The sequence below is a fragment of the Lynx canadensis genome, chromosome D2, assembly GCF_007474595.2.
Source record: "Lynx canadensis isolate LIC74 chromosome D2, mLynCan4.pri.v2, whole genome shotgun sequence".
NCBI lineage: Eukaryota > Metazoa > Chordata > Mammalia > Carnivora > Felidae > Lynx > Lynx canadensis.
The window spans coordinates 25,331,411-25,351,563 of NC_044313.2; the positions used below are offsets into that span (position 1 = coordinate 25,331,411).

At 39.0% G+C, this 20,153-nt stretch overlaps 1 protein-coding gene across 1 annotated transcript in view; it reads left to right on the forward strand.

Annotated features, from left to right (window-relative positions):
* Positions 1-14,017: 14,017 nt before the first annotated feature.
* Positions 14,018-20,153, forward strand: part of COL17A1 (collagen type XVII alpha 1 chain) — a 50,716-nt gene continuing 44,580 nt past the window's right edge. The window contains exons 1-2 of the mRNA XM_030335229.2: positions 14,018-14,200; positions 19,009-19,071. Coding sequence (XP_030191089.1) covers positions 19,020-19,071 — 52 coding nt within the window. The 5' untranslated portion in view covers positions 14,018-14,200; positions 19,009-19,019. The remainder of the gene's footprint in view (positions 14,201-19,008; positions 19,072-20,153) is intronic.

Genomic DNA, 20,153 nt, shown 5'->3' on the forward strand with positions numbered 1-20,153 from the left:
TAGTTAAGAGCCTCAAAATGCATTTTGAACGGTTCCCCAAATGCCATAGCAAAACAAGCAAACAAAAACCTACATCTTAGTCCTGTCTCTACCATAGATGACCTTCAATAACATATTTAGTTTATTTGGATCTCAATTTTCTCATTTGCATTATCATTAGGTGATCTCTAAGACCTCTTTGAGCTCCAAGATTTTATGATACTAACATTAGAAAAAAAAATTTTTTTAAATAACAAGAAAAAGGGACGCCTGGGTGGCTCAGTTGATTAAGCAGCCGACTTTCAGCTCAGGTCATGATCTCGAAGTTCATGGGTTCGAGCCCTGCAGCAGGCTCAGTGCTGACAGCTCAGAGCCTGGAGCCTGCTTCAGATTCTGTGTCTTCCTCTCTCTCTTCCCTTCCCCCACACCTGCTCTGTCTTTCTCTTACTCAAAATTAAAAAAAATTAAAAAAAGTTAAAACATTAGAATGATGCCCATTTTTACTAAAATTAGTCTCAAAGGTTCTTGCATCTTCTGAGAATTGGTACTTATAAGTCTTGGGTGTTTGTGGTCTTGACAATGAGGAAGCTACATTTGAGTCTACATTGGAGTGAATCATTCTCAACGTTTGAATGTGAATATCTCTTCTTAAGGTCAAAATATTTTACAGAGTTCCACATGATAATATGTGTACTTCTGGAATCAAGTGATTAAAAAATTAGGCAATGCCAGAGGGATATTTTGACTTCATTAACATTTAAAATGACTTTTTATTTTATTATTCACAACAGCATCTATGTAGATTTAGAGAATCCATTACTTATTATGTATGTAAGTTTGGACAATATTATTATATATTATTATGTATCAGTGAGGATGCCTTCAACTCCAATAACTGAAAATACCAATTCAAATTGGCTTAAATGATAAGGAAGTTTATGGGGTATCTGGGTGGCTCAGTCAGTTGGGTGTCTGACTTCGGCTCAAGTCATGATCTTGTGGTTTATGAGTTGGAGCCCCCGTCTGGCTCCGTGCTGACCGCTCATAATCTGGAGCCTGCCTCAGATTCTGCGTCTCCCTCTCTCTCTGCCCCTCCCCCACTCATACTCTGTCTCTCTCTCTCTCTCTCTCTCTCTCAAAAATAAGTAAAATATTTTTTAAAAAGATAAGGAAATTTATAATCTCATATCCAAGGAATCCAGAGATAGGGTGGCTCCATGACTGTTTATTCTGGCTCTCAGTGTTGTCATTGAGGAACAAGGATGTTTTCAATTCTCATCTCCTCACTGTGGTGATTTTGCTCTTGTGGCTGTAGTGTTTTAACAATTCTACATCACATCCAGACATAACAATATCCTGAAAAAGAAAAGGCTTATCTCTTCTTTGTCTCTTTAGAAGCAATAAGCCTTTCCCAAAAAGTCCCTAGATAGGCTTTCTTCAGGTACAATTGGCAAAAAATGGGTCACAGTTCTTTCCTAAATCCATCATTAACAAGGGCAGTAGGTTAAAAGGAAAAGTGTGGGGGTAAAATTGAGAAGCTGCCACCATGACCACTATAACAGATAATACATTCCCAGTCTATGCAGAAGACTCTGCACAGAGCCATGGTAATAAGTTGACATGTACTGCCCAATTCTCCTTCCAAATACTCTGGAAATGCTTGGTCAAATCCTATCCATTACACCAAAGTCCATAACACTCACCACACTGTTAATGATTTGTATTCTTTTGTGGATTAAAGAAATCAAATAAAGCAAATCACCTTGTGTGTGCTTTTCTTGAGGATAAATGTCAAATACTGCAACAAATAGCACATGTCATGCTTTCTTAATATTTAATGTTGCTACTGAAAAAACAGATATCTGCCCACTGAACCAGTCTCAAATGAGATCACAGAGATTATGATTGGATACCATTACTACCAACGATGTCTGCTACAAGAATAGTAATAAAAGAGGTCAGTCAGAAATAAAGACTTACTCAGACAAAAAAAATTGAGGGAGTGAGTTGTCAATAGACAGGTCTTTTAAGAAACGTTAAAAGAAGTTTTTTAGAAAAAAGGATAATTATATAGGTCAGAAACTCAGGTCTACATAAAGTAAGGAAGAGAACTGAAAAAGGAATAAATGAAGGTACAATAAAAACTTTGATTTTTCTTATTACTAATTGATCTAACAGACAACAGTTTGTTCAAAATATATTTTGTGTGTATGTGTACAACATATGTGTGTATGTATAATACATATATGTATTATGTACATATATTATGTATATAATATATGCTTATATGTAAGTAAAATGAAAGACAGCAATGATACAAAGGACAGGAAGGAGGAGTTGGAATTATTTTGCTATTGTAAGGTACTCACACTAACATGAAGTGGTATAGTATTATGTGTAAGTGGACTTTACTTGTAAATGTAAACTCTAGGGCAACCAGTAAAAAAAAAAAAGCAACTTTTAAAAAGAGGTATAACCAAGAAAGGAGAGAAACTGGAATCATATAAAACACTCAAATAATATCACAAAGGCAAGAAAAAGAATAGAAGACAAAAATAGAAACAAAGAAAAAGGGTAACAAAGAAAACAGTAACAGACATGATAGGTATTAACCCAGCTATTATTCATCACTTTGAATGTCTATGGTCTAAATATCTAAAAGACACAGTTGTCAGAGTGGATCAAAACACAAGACCCAATTATATGTTGTTTACAAGAAAACTACTTTAAATATAAAAACACATATAGATCAAAAGTATGGATGAAAAATAAAAAGATGGAGAAAAATATACCATGCTATTACTAATGTAAAGAAAGTAGGAATAGCTTTTTAATTTCAGACAAATCAGACTTCAAAGCAAGGAAAATTATCACAGATAAAGAAGAGGATTGCATAAAGAATAATAGGTCAATTGTAGAACAAGACAGGACAATCCTTAATGTGTATGCACCTAAAACCAGAGCATCTAACTATTATGAAGCAAACAGTAATAGAATTGCAAAGAGAAATAGACGAATCCACTATCATAGTTGGAGACTTCAACATGCCTCTATCAGAAATGGACAGATTCAGGAGCACCTACGTGGCTCAGTTGGTTAAGTGTCCAATTTAGGCTTGGGTCATGATCTTACAGTTTGTGAGTTCAAGCCCTGCATCTGGCTCACTGCTGTCTGCACAGAGCCTGCTTCGCATCCTCTGTCTCTTCTCTCTCTACCCCTCCCCTACTCTCTCTTTTTCTTTCAAATACAAATAAATGTTAAAAAAAAAAAAAAAAGATGGGAATGCAAGCTGGTGCAGCCATTCTGGAAAACAGTATGGAAGTTCCTCAAAAAACTAAAAATATAACTACCCTACGACCCAGCAATTGCACTACTAGGCATTTATCCAAGGGATACAGGTGTGCTGTTTCCAAGGGACACATGCACCCCCATGTTTATAGCAGCACTATCAACAATAGCCAAAGTATGGAAAGAGACCAAATGTCCATTGATGGATAAATGGATAAAGAAGATGTGGTATATATATACAATGGAGTATTACTCAGCAATCAAAAAGAATGGAATCTTGCCATTTGCAACTATGTAGATGGAACTGGAGTGTATTATGTTAAGTGAAATTAGTCAGCCAGAGAAAGACAAAAAACATATGACTTCACTCATATGAGGACTTTAAGAAACAAAACAGATGAACATAAGGGAAGGGAAACAAAAATAATACAAAAACAGAGAGGGGGACAAAACAGAAGAGACTCATAAATATGGAGAACAAACTGAGGGTTACTAGAGGGTTTGTGGGAGGGGGGATGGTCTCAATGACATGTCTGCTTTCAATGACATGGAATTAAACTAGAAAACAACAGATAACTGGAAAAATCCCAAATACTTAGAGATTAAACACCATTCTTCTAAATAACACAGGAATCAGAGGAAATACCAAGATAAACTTTAAAGTATTTTGAACTAAATGAAAACACTATATGTGTTATCAAAATTTGTGATATGCAGTTAAAGCAGTGTTTAGAGGGAAACTGATAGCATCATATGCTAATATTAAAAAAGAAGAAAGATTTAAAATCAATCATCTAAGTTTCCACTTTAGGAAATGAGAAAAAGAGCAAATTAAATCCAAAGGAGGCAGATGAAAAGAAATAACAAGAAATATAGCAAAAATCTATGAAATTGAAAACAAGAAATCAATGGAGAAAATCAACAAAACCAGAAGTTGGTTCTTTGAAAAGATCAATAAAATTGATTAGCCTGTAGTAGGCTAAGAAAGAGACTCCATCCATAATTTACTACTGTCAGAAATGAAAGAGAGGACATTACTACAGATCCTACTGACATTGAAAGGATAATAAAAGAAAACTATAGGGCACATGGCTGGCTCATCTGGTAGAGCATGTGACTCTTGATCTCACGGTTGTAAGTTTGAGCCCCACATTGGGTATAGAGTTTACTTTAAAAAAACCCTTTAAAAAAATTTTTAAGGAATAACTATAACTCTACACCCACAAATTTGATAACTTAGATGAAATAGACTAGTTCCTTGAAAGATATGATTTGCCAAAACTCACAAAGAGAAATAGACTATTAGGCTTATATCTCTTAAAGAAATGGAATCAATAATAACCTATTTTAAAAAAACATCAGTCCCAGATATATTCACTGGTGACTTTTACCAAATATTTAAGGAAGAAATTATACCAACCCTGTACAATCTCTTTCAGACATTAGAAGCAGAGGAAATACTTCTAATTTATTCTATAAGACCAGAATTACCCTAATACCAAAACCAGACAAAAATGTTATAAGAAAACTAGAGACCAATATCTTTCATGAATATAGACGTAAAAATTCTCAAAAAAATTAGCAAATCAGGGGCATCTGGGTGGCTCAGTTGGCTAAGCATCCAAGTTCCACTCAGGTCGTGATCTCACCCCTTGTGAGCTCAAGCCCCACATCAGGCTCTGTGCTGATAGCTCAGAGCCTGAAGCCCACTTCAGATTCTGTCTCAGTCTCTCTCTGCTCCTCCCCCACTCATGAACTGTCTTCTATCTTTCTCAAATATAAGTAAACATTAAAAATTTTTTTTAAAAAACTTAGCAAATCAACCATATCAATGTGTAAAAAGAATTGTACACAATGACCAAGTGGAATTTATCCCAGGTATGCAAGACTGGTGCAACATTTGAAATCAATTATTGCAATCCATCACGTCAATAGGCTAAAAGAGAAAAATCACATATTTGTGTCAATAGATGCAGACACATAGGTCAATGGCACATAATAGCTCAGAAATAGACCCATACTTATATAAGTAATTGATTTTTTGACAAATTTGCAAAGGTAATTCAATGGAGAAAGGATCATCTTTTCAACAAATGGTGTTGGAACAATTGGACACCCTATATAAAAAAAAAAAAATAAACCTTAATAGATACCTCTCACATAAAAATTAACTCAAAATGATTCACAGTTACAAATTTAAAGCTGAAAATAATAAAACTTCTAGAAAAAATATATGAGAAAATCCTCATGAACTTGGGTTGGGCATGTTTCTTAAACATTACTTTAATATACAATTCATAATAGGAAAAAAATGATAAATTGGACTTCCTCTCCAAAGTGTTCTATTAAGAAAATGACAAGTCTAGCCACAGGCTAGGATAAAATATTTGCAAAAACACCTCAAAGAGGATTTATACCCAGAATATATATAGGATTATCAAAATTCGATAATAAGAAAACAATGCAATTTGAAAATGGGCAAAGATCTGAACAGATAATTCACCAAAGAAAATAAATGAATGGGAAATAAGCACATGAAATGATGATCAACATCATTAGTCAACAGAGAAATGCAAATTAAAGCCATAACATAATACCACTCCACACTTACTAGAATGATGAAAATCAAAAAAATGTACAATACCAAGAGCTGACAAAGACATAGAACAATATGAGCTCTCATACATGCTGGTGAAGATGCAAAATGTTACAAACACTTTAAAAAAACAATTGCTAGTTTCTTAACAAATTAAATCTATATTTACCTAGGTCAGCATTCCACACCTAGGTATTTGTCCAAGAGAAATAAAAAACTTATGTTCACACAAAATCTGTACATAATGTTTAAAGCAAACTTCATTCATAATTGACAAAAACTGAACACAATTCAAATGGCCATCAACATATGGATGTATAAAAATTGTATATCAAAAAAACTGAATATACTTAGTGATAAAAAGAGGCAAACTAATGTTCACAACACGGATGAATCTCAAATTCTAGTCCAAGAAGCCAGCCTCAAAAGGCTATGTATTGTAGGATTCCATTACATGACAACCTGGAAAAAGGAAACCATAGCAATAGGAAACAGATTAGTAGTTGACAGGGGCTCTAGATGGGGATGGATTACAATGGTACACAATGGAACTTGGGGATGGGATGGAACTGTTCTAGATCTTGAATGTGGTGGTTATACAACTATATGCATTTGTCAAAACTCATGGGTCACAAAAAAGGGTAAACTTTACTGGACTTAAATGATCTGATTTACGTCTGATTCTGGCAAATGGCTAAAACACCAAGGGCCCCAAAACACAAGCTGGGAACCACTGATGTAAGAATAGTTTGGAAATTTTTAGATGAGTGTTATAATCACTGGAATGTTGAGTCAATGAGCATGTCAGGGAACAAGACCTGATTTCAGTGTGAGTCTATGTATTAGAGATATACCCATGAGGAAAACAGTGGTAACCACAAACTAGATAACAGGGTGTGGTCTTCATCTGAATGAAGATGGTCCTTGTGTGGACATGTTTTATGAGAGCCAAGCCCATCTTCTGAATCTTGGAATATAGTACAAGAAAATGCTCATCACCTGATGCAGACATTTCAGATCTTTGGGCTAAAGGCCATTAAAATCCAGTAGTAAATCCATCTATCATGTGGCTTCCTGCTATTTTGTTGAATTGTTTTTCCTTGCTCCCCAGTAGAGATCAGGCCTAACATATCAGTCTATTTAAACAACTAGTCTATTTACATTCGGTTATTCATTCTTGAGAGCTCATCTTTTTTTCTATAAGCAATATTGAACTTATCATCTCCTTGATGCTTCTGACATCCCTTCTATGTAATTTCTGAGCAAATAAAATATGAATAACTTGGCTTACCCCAGCTCTTAGAGAGGTTTAACACTGCCAGTGTGGGCAGGTAAACAGTGCCAAACAGAGGAATTACTTCCAGCCCAGATAGGAGGATTTTCATTTCTTCCATAAATGGGGGAATCTTTTGGAATCTAAGGTATATATTTTCTCTGATTATGAAAGGGAAGCAACTGCTAAGAGTAACACTTCACATATTTTTCTTTGGCTCATTGCTGTCTTTTGATAAAAAGTAATCTATAAATATTTATTATTAGAAACAAGTTACAGGGGCGTCTGACTAGCTAGGTCAGAGGAGCGTGCAATTCTTGATCTCAGGGTTGTAAGCTGAAGCCCCACATTAGATATAGAGATTACTTAAATAAATAATTATTGTGAAAAAAATGAAAAGAATTACAGATAATTTAGTAGGGCATGTGTTAGCAATAACACATGATGGTTTTAAACTAATTAAGTATATTATCTACAGGTAATATATTCTAATATTATCCCATTGTCTTAATATCTAAATTCTTCAAGACAGAAAATAAAGCCATTTTTTATACCTCCCATGTGTTAGGTAACGAACATAGGACAAAAAAATGGAAGCAGGGAAAAGTCCAAACCAAGGGAATGATCTTTTTTCCTCCCATATCCTCCTGCAAGCTCTAACAGATGGCATCTTGAGGAAGGTAGAAGGTGGCCTTTTGAATGAGAGAAAAGGAGGGAAGTTGCTGTGGTCAGTGGTTGGCTTGGAAAAATCTCACTGTCATCCTAAGCCCTACTCTCTTTGTCATCCTAGCAGCACTCACTAAACACAATGTGTCTGCCCAACCTCCCTGATATTGGCCCCTTTGGTTCTTTTCCTTTTTCATCTTTGCCCTGCTAAACTTCAGCCTTTATCTTTCACCTAAACTATTGCCCTAGTGTCCTTACTGGTCTCACTATCTCATCTCTTCTGGTCCACTCTACATTGTCACCATACTAATTTTTGTTCCACCAAGTTCTCATCATTCCATTTTTTGACTTCCCATAAATCCCTCTCACCCATGGAACGATGTAGACATTCCTCAGGCTGGCATTTCAGATTCCCCATGATCCAGCTGGCACACCCTATACCTCCAACCTCTCCCTATCTCCTCTTTTTTCATGGTATGTTTTACCATCCTCCACCCAAGCCTTACTCTTTCCTGTGTCTGTGCCTCTCATGCTGGATCCTGTGCTTGAAATTTCAGCTCCACCTTCAGCTTCTTAATACCACCCATCCTTTTCAGTCCAACTCAAATGACATCTCTTTCATGAAACATTAGCTGACGCCCACAGCTGGATATCCATATATCTTTTTTTTTTTTTGTATTGTAAATTCCTTAAAGGTACGTTTTACATCTCATCCTCAATTGTGTCTATACACCCAATGCCATGTTCACAGTAGACAATAGGTATTTGTTTATTCGTTCAACAAATGTTTATGGGTTCTGAGTGGGCAAATGAGTAAATAGATCTGAAATTAGAAATGGAAGGAAAGAAACCAAGTGCTCTGTTATAATAAAGGCAGCAAGGAACACAGTTTGGGAACAATTCAAGAACTATTAAAGAGAGGAAAAGCAGATGGAGACCTTAAGCCCACATGCAAAGGGCAGGAGTTGGTACTATTTCTCAGCTGCATCCTCCCAAAAGCCAACTTGCTCCATAATTCTGACATATGCTGTTGTCATCATTGTTTACAGGGAGTTCTTATCCAGGAGTACATGCAACCAAAGAGAAAGTTAGGCAGAAATATGTCCTTCTAGTCTTAGAACGATGGTAGCAAACTGCAACAGGCAATTATTGTATTGTTTTTATTTTAATATGTAGGAATTCTTTTTTTTTTTTAATTAGTGTGTTTACTATCCGACAAAAGAGCTGAATCAATGACTGTAGATACTGGAATTATCTCATTAAATATAAAATGATTTTCTCTCACCTCCTTCTCAGTGAACTTCTTATTGTCTCTTAGGAATGCAAGGCGAGCATATCCCAAAGCCTCAGGATTCCTGTATGAAAGTTTCATGATAACAACATATCACTACCATGTGATGTTTTATAAGAGGGTCACGAAATTGGTAGAAATCCACTGATAGGATACATTCCTTTAAGCCAAGTAAGTAAAGAAAACTCTGTGTTCACAAAGATTAATGAAGCAGTGAACAGTCATTTGACAAAAAACACTCACCCTGTTACTAAAAAGTGGATTTACACATCACTTTTCAGAAACTTGGCAACCATGTAAAACAGGGTCCACCCACACTCACGTTGCTCAGCAAGTGATGAGAATCTGGGCACCAGGTGCCAATCTGGGCTACACATGAACAGACACCCTTTCTCCCCAACCTATTTAAAAGTCAGTAGATAATTTGGAGTGGATGAATATTTTTCCGGTTGCCTCTTAAGGAAATTTTCTTTCTAGTCCATCACAAATTGATGAAATGTGACTCATTAACAAAGCTCTGAATGGAGGAGGGAACAAGAAACACCTTTCCGGTGTCTTAGTCACTGCTACTTCCTAACCTTGACTCTTTGTTCCTTCATTTTAGCAAGGATTTTGTTGTTTTCTGGTTAATTTAAAACCTGTAAAAGACAACTCCCTTAGTACCAGGAGTATGGTAGGAACTTAATTCATGAATGTTGAATGAATATAAGATTTCTTTCACCCCATGTACCAAGGTAATGTCTTCTTATAAATGATTTTGCTAAGGGGCTCAGTTGGTTCAGCGTCTGACCTTGGCTCAGGTCATGATCTTATGGTTCGTGGGTTTGAGACCCACGTCAGGGCTTTGTGCTGACAGTGTGGAGTCTGCTTCCAACTCTGTCTCCCTCTCTTTGCCCCTCCCCTGCTCATGTTCTCTCTCCATCAAACATTAAAAAGATTTTTTTAATAAATAAATGATTTTTGCAAGCACGATAAATGGTGAACGTTGAGTAGAATATAAACACTTGAATTCTTTTAATTTCCTTCTTTCCCAAAGTGCCTAGTACAGGACTGTGTAAATAGCACACACACACACACACACACACACACACACACACACAGGCTTATTAGCTATTGAGTTAGCTTAGAGGATCTTGGATGAACTACTTTAGGGTTTATCTATTTTGGGTCTGACTTTTCCATTGTCCCTGGAGAGTACCAATGTTATTATAGGACCCCAAGGGGAGAGGAAAAAAAAGCCATGCCAATTCCAATGGTTGGGTAGCATGTTTGGTTTTATATTTATATATTTGGTTATAGTTAAATAACTGTTTGGTCCATGATTACCAAGTCCTAATAGACAGATTTTTATCTAAAAGCATCAATAAACTATACCAACACCATAATGCTCTTGACTGCAAATATCCCCACTATTCAGATGGGTTTTGTTCTGATTTAAGTTGTCATTTGCTCTCAGGCCTGATCTACTTTGATATTGCTTACTTTCTTTCATCCCAAAGCTATGGGCATATTTAAATTTTAATGATACACAAGGCAATGGGTAATGAGGGTTGGAGGAATATAGGCTCTGCCACTGTGTAAAAAAAAAAAACAAAAAACAAACCTCCTCCTCCTGTGTCTTCCTTTACTCTCACATCACTACCAAGCCTGCAACACTTTGGATGCTTAGGTCACCAAAAGTCAGTGGGGTGGGGGGTTCCCTCATCAGACAACTCTGCAACACCAGTTGTGTGTCCTACAATTTAACTCAATTCTGACACTGTCTGCTTGGAAATAGAGTCAGATCCCACAGGGTAAGGGCTTGGTCCTACAAGACTGCCCCCCACTTCAGATGCCAGTTGTAAGTCATAGGTCCCCAGGTTACCCACAACTTCTGTCCAACTTGGCTACAAATCAGAGGTTCCTGTGACCTCCTCCCCCTTGGATTCAATTATTTGCCAGAGCAGCTCACAGAACTTAAGGAAACATTTATGTTTATCAGTTTATTAAAGGACATGATAAAGGATATAGATGAACAACCAGACTAAGAGATGCATTGGGTGAGGTCTCGGACATTTCTGAGCACCTGAGCTTCTGTCCCTGTGAACCTGGGATGTGTCACCCTCCTGGTACGTGGATATGTTCACCAACCTGGAAGCTCTGTGAACCCCATACTGTTGGTTTTGTATGGAGGCTTTATCAGGTAGTTATGATCAATCATCAACTCCATTTAGGGCCACTTATTAAGTGTAAAATCTTTGGCCTCATTATTCGACCTCCCTGAGTTTCACTTTTCTCGGCTATAAAATGAGAGCAACTCTTAGAGTTTCTATAGGGATTAAATAAAATACCATATGTAAAATATCTGGCACACAATAGACCTTAGAAAACACTAATTCCAGTCTCTCTTCTTTCTTAATAATCCAAATACTGATACAGTACCAGTGTAGAGTTGCTTCCTGATGTCCATTTAAGAACATTTTCCATGTACCTTAAAACACCTCCCTCCCCTGACTAATGAGGCCCTGTTCTCCCTGTAGCTTCACTCCCACTGCCACCCTACCTTCATTTGGTACAGTTAAATAGATTGGCATCACTTTTCCTCAAATTCATCATGCTTCTTCTACTTCATAGCCTTCTCAAATATTTTCTTCCCTGTCTAGATTCTAGAACATTCTCAATCCCTCCTTTCACCTGTATGACCTCTGTTTAACCTTCCTCTGTCAGTCTGAATGTTACCTTCTGAGCAGGACTTGTCCTTCCACCCCTCCTCTGAATGATCTCTCCTCTTCTCTTCTCTGGTAGTATCCAGAATTCTTTCTTTATTTGCGCTGAATTGTTTGGGGTATGCACACCATCTGTTATAAATTGTGTCTCCCACCCCCAAATTTAGATGGTGAAATTTAACCCCCCTTACTTTATAATGTGACCACAATCTGTAGATATGGCTTTTTTTTTTAATGTTTATTTATTTTTGAGAGAGGGAGAAAAATAGCGAGCAAGTAAGCATGAGTAGGGGAAGGGCAGAGAGACAGAGACAGAGAATCCCAAGCAGGCTTTGCGCTGTCAATGTAGAGCCTGATGCAGGGCTTGATCCCACAAACCTTCAGATCATGACCTGAGCTGAAATCAAGAGTCAGAAGCTTAATCGAATGAGCCACCCAGGCACCACTGGAGATATGGCTTTTAATGAAGTAGTTAATATGAGGCTGTTAGGATGGGCTTTAATCCAATCTGACTGGTGTCCCTGTAAGAGGAGATTAGGATATGTAGCAAGAGAGAGACAGCTGGGATGCTGAGCGTGCGCGTGCGCACACACACACACACACACACACAGAAAGGCCAAGTGAGAACACAGCAGGAAGACAGCCCTCTGCAAGCCAAGGGAGAGGCCTCAGGAGAAACCCAAGCTGCCCACATCTGGTCTTGGACTTCCAGCCTCCAGAACTGTGAGAGAATGAATCTCTGTTGTGTAAGCCACCAGAATTTTGTTCCGGCAGACTTAGTAGAGTAATATGTTGTTTAAGACCTATCTTGTTCCACCAGACTGTGAACTCCATAAGGACAGAGAATATGTCTACATTTCACCACTGAACTCTCAACAAATAATGTCTGGCTCTAAGCAGGAGCCAACATGTTTTCGTTTAATTCATGAATTAATGAATAAATGAATGAATGATGCAGGCTTATGTCAATTTTATGCTGAAAGCTCTCCATCTTCCAGATTCTCCAGTGCTCTTTTCCCATGAGATCCAGGGCAGACATGTTGAGTAAGTATTTATTTGGGGTAAGTAGGAACATCCCAGATACAAGAACCCAGTAGTGTCACATTCTAGGTCATTGAAAGGATTCTGAAATGGGTTATTCCAGCACAGAATATTGGGAGCTTAGGAATGAGATGGCTGCAGGTGGTACTCGGTGGCCTGCTACCCTTCTAGTGTGTGAGTGCCCACAGTGGCAGGGCCCAGACATGCATTAGTGCTATACTCCAGGAATCCTACGGCTCTCCTGAGGACTGGGAATACCACCTAAGCGAGTCCCAGGTTCAGACCTCCCATATTACCAATACCAAGAATCTCAAGTTAGTCTTTAGGGGTCCTGAAAAGCCAGATGCTCAGCAGGTATTCAAGAGAAGTATATAGATTGGTATAAATTGACCCTTTAGGGAAGTCTAATGGGTCCATGGAACGTAGCTGAGGCCACAGAGTTTCTAGGCATCCACACTTGTCTTTGGGTATCTGGAGACTGTTTGCCTGATTTGAATGGCAAGAAGGTTCTTCACCATCCTCAACAGTATCTATCCATTATTTAGTAGCTAAATGCCTAAAGTCCTGTCACTAATATGTCACTCTTTGGAGTAAACACCACTCTACCTGGCTGCCCCTTTAAAAAAAAAATGAATCCCTATGCCACCAACTGTGCCATATTTGCATTCACTAACATCTTATTCTGAATGAGTTCGCCCATTTCCTCCAGGTGGGCTTGACCCTGCTTGGGTCAGAATGCAGGGAAGAGGGCAGAGGCATCTACAGGAGAAACAGGTCTTGAATATAAACCATGCCAACTTCATAGGTTTTCCGGGCTGGGGCCCGTTGACCACAGGCCCCCCAGAAGCTTGGCCACACCATGAGTCATGCATTTTGGGATTTTTACTATTCTGTGGCAGAGAGGAAAGGGAAAACCAAATTGTGGCAGTTCTCTGGCTATGGAAGATAAGGAGAAGTAATAAAGGGCATTTCCTTTACCTTTGTTCCCTTTTCCCCGTGGACCCATAAATGGTTAATGGGCCTACCCCTGTAGGAGAAACTTTCTGCCTCCTGTGAAGTTTGGTTCCTGGAGGCAGATCTTTTTTAAATGCAGCAAGTGTCAGATAATTGGAAGGGTGGAGTCACTGTAAACCCCGACACACCTTTGTCAGGACTTGTTAGGGAGCAAAGAATTGAAAGGAACAAGGGGTAGAGCAGGAGAAGTGAACATTTTTGAAAGATCACTCAGCTCTAACACACCTGAGCTGGGTCTGGATAAAAAAAGTGGGGCCTGCAAACATCTTGGAGAAAACACCAGGAGGAGAAAGAGAGAGAGGGGTTGATTCAAAGTTGTTTCCAGTTCCTTCCAAATCTCAAAGGAGGTAAGTAACAGGAGGTATCTGCCCTTTCTCCCTTCTTCTGGGACTTTGGTTTGACATTGGCTATTTAGAACTCAAGTATTTGTTGGGAGAAAATAAGAGTGAGTTGTTAAGGTTCAAGTGTTGTGCTTGAAGTGATTAATTGATCACAAATGGTTACTTTGGTTTCTGTGTTCTGCTCTGCTCCGGGCAGGTCTTTCAAAGGAACGAGAAGAAAGATTCATCAGTGGGAAGGAGAGAAAGGCCAATTTAGATAACTTGGACTCTAGTGGCCAGTTTGTTTTTCCTTTTTTGGTATTTTCAGTATTGCAAATGGCTTGTGTTGAGTTGTTTCATTTAGATTATGACAAAGTTGGTAATTCCTTCAATCTCAGCCTCTCACTCTCCTGCTACCTCTGTTTCCTTCTCTTCCCTCAACAGCAGACAACAGCTCAGAGGGGAAGTTAAAGAGTCGGTAAGTGGGAGCTTCTGGAAGCAGCCCCTCAGCTCTGAGAGGTGAGGGGCTGCCAGGGGACCTCTGTGCTGGCAGGTTCCGATTAAACTCGAAAGTATGGATGGACATTGTTGTTTACCATACTTTCAAAATACTACTGCCACTAATCTAAAGTAAAGTGTAATATCTGAAATGATATGATTAATCCAGGAATTTCCTGGTGTCAAACTTAGAACAAGAAAAAAAAGAGAGAGAGACAATTTTGTCTGTGCACACACTTTTACTGGTTAATTTGTCCCCAACCCTAAATCATTTTGGTGTGAGAATTTACCAACTTCAGTATCTCACTGGACCGCACTAACTTCTCAATGACAAATTGCCACTTTGCTTTTTGAAGGATAGGCAAAGCCTCTGGCACATCACTTTGTTTGAGTAGCAAATAGTTGAATTTGCTAATGTCCATAAAATATAGTGCGATTTTTAAAAGCTAGCCATTTGAAAAGCAAAATTGTTTATTCTCACCCCTACATGCTCTCTCTTGGAGTTAAGTCACAGATCTAAGTCAGAACTAGACTAGAGAGGACATCCGGCCCCTGATGTATGCCCCTCAGAGAATCAGAGGGTCCAGCTGCACTCTGAGCCCCTTCAAACACCCACACAAATCCGATCAGAGTTTACATGGGGGGCAGTTAAAGAGTCTTGCTTCAATCTTGGATGGAAACTGATTCCATTCATGAAACTGATCCCACCTAAGAACTAACCCCATTCTTAGATTAGCTCTGGCCAAAAGGAGTCTATGTCTACGTGGTTTGGGGCTTTTCTGCTATTGTTAATGGCCTCCGGACTTAACGAAATGTGGCTGTAACCAAGAGGCATGATCACAAAGCTGGTGCCCCAAATCCCCCAACCTCAAGTGATAAAAATCAAGGATGCCAAATGTAGCAAAGGTGGCACACCCATTGCTGAGATGTTGCAGAGATAAAAACCTCCGAGACCATCAACCCTAGGACATTGGTTTTCCTGGCCGTCACGCTGCTCGCTCCTTCTGTGCTAACAGATCATAGCTAGTGGATGGTTTTCTCACATTTGGACCATTTTGTTGCTTTGTTTTAAAATTTGAAGTGTACAGAGAATGGAGTAATAGAAGCTGTAAAAATTACTTGCGATTCCTTAGCAGACTATAGAAAGATTAATTCCTAAAATAAGAACACTTAGCTTCTCCATTCCCTTCCTTACTAAAGACCAAGGGTCTCATGGGTCATTAGAATAAGGTCAGTGTGATAGTTTACTACCCCTGATAGCAGTTTGTCCTTGTGTGTGCGGGTCTTTCCCCACGTCATCCTGGGAATAGTTTTAGGTGAATGTGACATTTAAATGAAGTGGAAAGAAAAAAAAAATTCAAAAAAGTAGAAAAAAGAAACATCTTCAAAAGATCATTAACTATGAAATAATCACAAAGCAGCCCCTTAGAACTATGGATGGAAATTAGCATAGTTTTGGAATTGAGAACCTAGTGATCTACCCTTCCTTGATTCTAGTGAAATGGCCCAAACATCAAAGAAGTTAAAATTAAGGAGTTAAAAATTATGTGACTTGACAGTGCTTCCATTAAGTAGTGTTTTGGAGAAAAGCACAGTGGGTGAGCACGCCCAGAAGAGGCAGCCTCCGCACATGCCCGGGCCTGCCAGTCTCCTTTCCCCAATGTTGCACCTCTTAAAACTATCTGCACTGAAAATGTTTGAAAAGGAAGTCCTTTGGGAATGCTGTAGATCCCATGGGACCATCCCAGTCAAGGTTTGTGCCTCGACCCATTGCTTTCCATTTGATAAATCACTTAAAAATTTTTTCATCTTAAGTTTTTGGTCTAAAGGACTCTGTCTCCTAGCACATCCCTGCCACTTCAGACTATCAGTCTGGGAGCCAGCTCAAAGTCTGTCTCAGATTTTGAGACAGTCATCAGAACTTCATCCTCTGTATTCCAGGCCTAAGAAATCATTCTGTATGGCCATGGGACACAGCCATCTGAGGGGCTTCAGGCCGAGAAGCAGGGGTCCATCCACCTGCACCCACCTTGGGCACGTTCTTTCCCAGAGTACCTTCTAGTAAGGATCCCCCAGGCCCTGGAGGAGGGTATCTGATTTCTTAGCAGGTGATGTCCTTGTGCCCTTCGGGAGCTGAGGAACCCTTTACATTTTGCAGCACATCTCAAGGCTCCATCTTTGGAACTTAAGAACAAGATGAGTGTGCCTAGGAAAGTGGGTTATTTTCCTGGGTACAGAAAGAACAACAAAACACTCCCTGGGTTTGCTGCCTGGACACTGAGACCCCGATCACTTGGAGCTATCATCAGTCTGCCTTGATGGCTGCAAGTAAAATAAACCCAGCCAAACCCATATGTGTAGCTGCTGACAGCAGCTTTCTTTAACAGATCAAAATAAGCAATAACTTGCAGGAAGTAAAAGCTTCCCTGGATTGTTATAAACACTTCCTTTCGGGATAACATTTCATACCAATTCAGGTGTCCCCTCAGTGGCTCTCTACTGGCAGCCAGGTCCATTTGAATGTTTAATCTCCAAAATGTCTCCTGGTCCACAGGTAATGACCAATCAAAAAAAGAAAAAAAAGGTGGAGCGGGCTTCAGAGGTACCAAAGGCCATTACTGCTTAAACAAAAGATTTCAAAGACAATGTATGGTTACATGTATGTTTGCATGACAATAGTCATATAGGTTATAGCCAGAATGCAGACACAGACATAGGCCAGGTTTGGCCTTCTAATGACGCTGGTCTCCCTTGTGAAATTGTTTACGGAGCCCCTCCTTTTTGGCTCTAGGAAACATACCTGCAAAGACTTTCTGTGGCTTCTCAGATCCAGCCAGGAATTTTTCCATGATGCCTCATTCTTTGCCTAGAGCTCTGTTTAAGAAACTCCAATGAGCAAGAAGTTGGCACATACACCCAGGCCCTGAGGCTACCTGTGCTGATCTTGGTTCATTCCACAGGATAGCTGAGCAGCTAGCTTGTCTCCTTCCTGTGGTCTTGGTTTTCAGTGGGGAAGTCACCCAGGCCTGCATTCTGATGTTCATGGGCCCTAGATGCTTGTTCTTTCGTGGACCCCTTCATCCATTAAAAACAAAACAAAACAAAACATCTTAAAAGTTATATTTTATAACTGCATTGAAAGAATATAAACCAGGTCGGATTGTGTTCATTTCTCTTCTGATTTTTAAAAAGAAATTGAAACACTTTTGTAGGCGCCTAAAAGTATGATAGGATTGGGCACTGTGCCTTCTATGCCTAATGGATAAGTTGACCCTAGAATCACCGGGCAGGTAAAAAAGACTGAAAGGAGAAATCTTCAAGCAAGGGGAATCCTGGGCAGAGTGGCTTGCCCAGAATTCTAGAATCCAATTTGAACTGCATCCAAAAGAGGAAGGGAAGGTTAGGGGGAGGAGAGAGAACCACAGGAAAAGCCAGACTTCACGTCCTCCCAGAACATGGGACTGAGAAGCACAGCAACGAGAACCCAGGTGGGTGGGGAACCCTGTTGTGTCTCCTGTGTGTTTAAACCTGAACCCCCACCCAGCTTCTTGCTGTCAACTGGCCTCAGCCCATCTATGTTTCAGGACACAGTGGACAAGATCTCAATGATTTTCCCTTCCAGAAGCAGTGAGTGAAGGGGCAACATAGAAAACACACAGATATGTCTTTTCCTATGTACTTCTGTAGATTTTACACATTTTCTTCATATATTTTTCCTACTCATGTCTGCAAATAAGCATCATGGGCTAGCTTGTTACAAAGGGAAAATTTCATACTGTGAAAAGTACTAAGTTCCATACAAGTACCAACGACACAATGATTTTCCCCCTAATTTAAATCCTTCCAACATCATTCTCCCATCTAAACTGTAAATAATGAAGCATGAATGTCTTATAGTCATAGAATTCCAATAGAACACTGAAAATTATGGGATACATCAAAATGAGTTTGTTAAAAGCAGCAAGTGCCTTGACAGATATCCTTCAGCTGTTTGTTACTTTGGCAAAAAATGGAGGTTTTATAGTCAAAGGTCAGGACACCACATCTTCCACGTAATCCCTTTAATGCTCATCAGGGGGCAGGCTGGTCAATGAGATCCTGAAAAATAAGCTTTCCACACAAAAGAATAGAATCCAAAGTGGAACTATTAAATTATTCCTTCTTAGAACTGAATCAAGAAGTGGAAATGACTTGTAAACAATATGTACATGAAAGAATTATGCCTTGAATTCTAGTGATCAAGTGTTTTTGGTTCTCAGCTTGCATACTAGGGACCTATCCTTCCTAAGAGTGATGGTCAGAGTCATGGCTGATCTTGGTTTCTGGCTTTTCTGCAGGTGGCTATGGTATGGATGTAACCAAGAAAAACAAGCGCGATGGCACCGAAGTCACTGAAAGAAGTAAGAGAACAATATATTATCCTTATGAAAGTAATAAAAAAATTGGAAAGAGTAAATAATTCCTTGCTAATTCCATCACAACTTCTATATCACTTCTAAATTATTTATTTTTAGTTTTCTTTGGGTTTTTTTTTTTGCTTTTTTTTTCAATGTATCATTTAAAATGTTTCCTAAGTAGACTTTATTCCTTCCCATAAGATGGCTTTTGTTGATTTTTATTTTAACCTACTTATAATCAAACCGTGTTCTGCTCTTTCTTCAAAAATGAAAATTACCATTTTGATGTACAGTTTTCATAATTAGCATTTTCCGTAGCTGTATAATATTCTGTTGAATGAATTTGTCATAAGTTGTTTAACCATTTCTTTATTTAGAATACAGGGCAGCAGGAATCCAAAAGAATAATATCCCAGTTACTGCAGGGACAGAGTTACAGTAACACCAGTGTCACAGTTGCAGTCGACAGTGAAATTGAAAACAGACACATTTCTTTTGTGAAACTGCCCAAATGATAAATTCAGAGACATTTAAACTGTCCCCTAAACAGTTCTCTTTCATTTATCCTGTGACTTTCATATATCTCTAATGAAAATATTCTGGCTTCACAGACTTGGAACTTTAGGTTAAGAAATAATTTATTTTTATGTGTCCAATAATCCCAAAGGTCCACACAATGAGAGGTTTAGTGAAAGCTCAAGGACTATTATTTCAAATCAAGCTGCCATTTTAGTCTAAAAAACCATTTCCTGTTATGCATGGAATGTGGTTCCTGCTAGGACAAGAAATCAGTTAGGAAAATACAGTGTGAAGAAGGAAGGGGGTTGGAGCAGCAAAACTGGTGTGGGATGGAGCAGTAGTCAGCAGGAGAGCCTAAAGTGGCACAAAGGAAATTCCACCTTTTCCCCTTTCACCACCTCTTCCAACATGCACACACACATGCACACCATGCACACACATATATACCCGGGCATGTGCGCACACACACACACACGCACGCACGCACGCACGCACGCACCCCAGAAGTGTGCTGTTAAAGACCCGTGACCTCAGCTATATCGGTACTCCTTTATATCCCACACAGA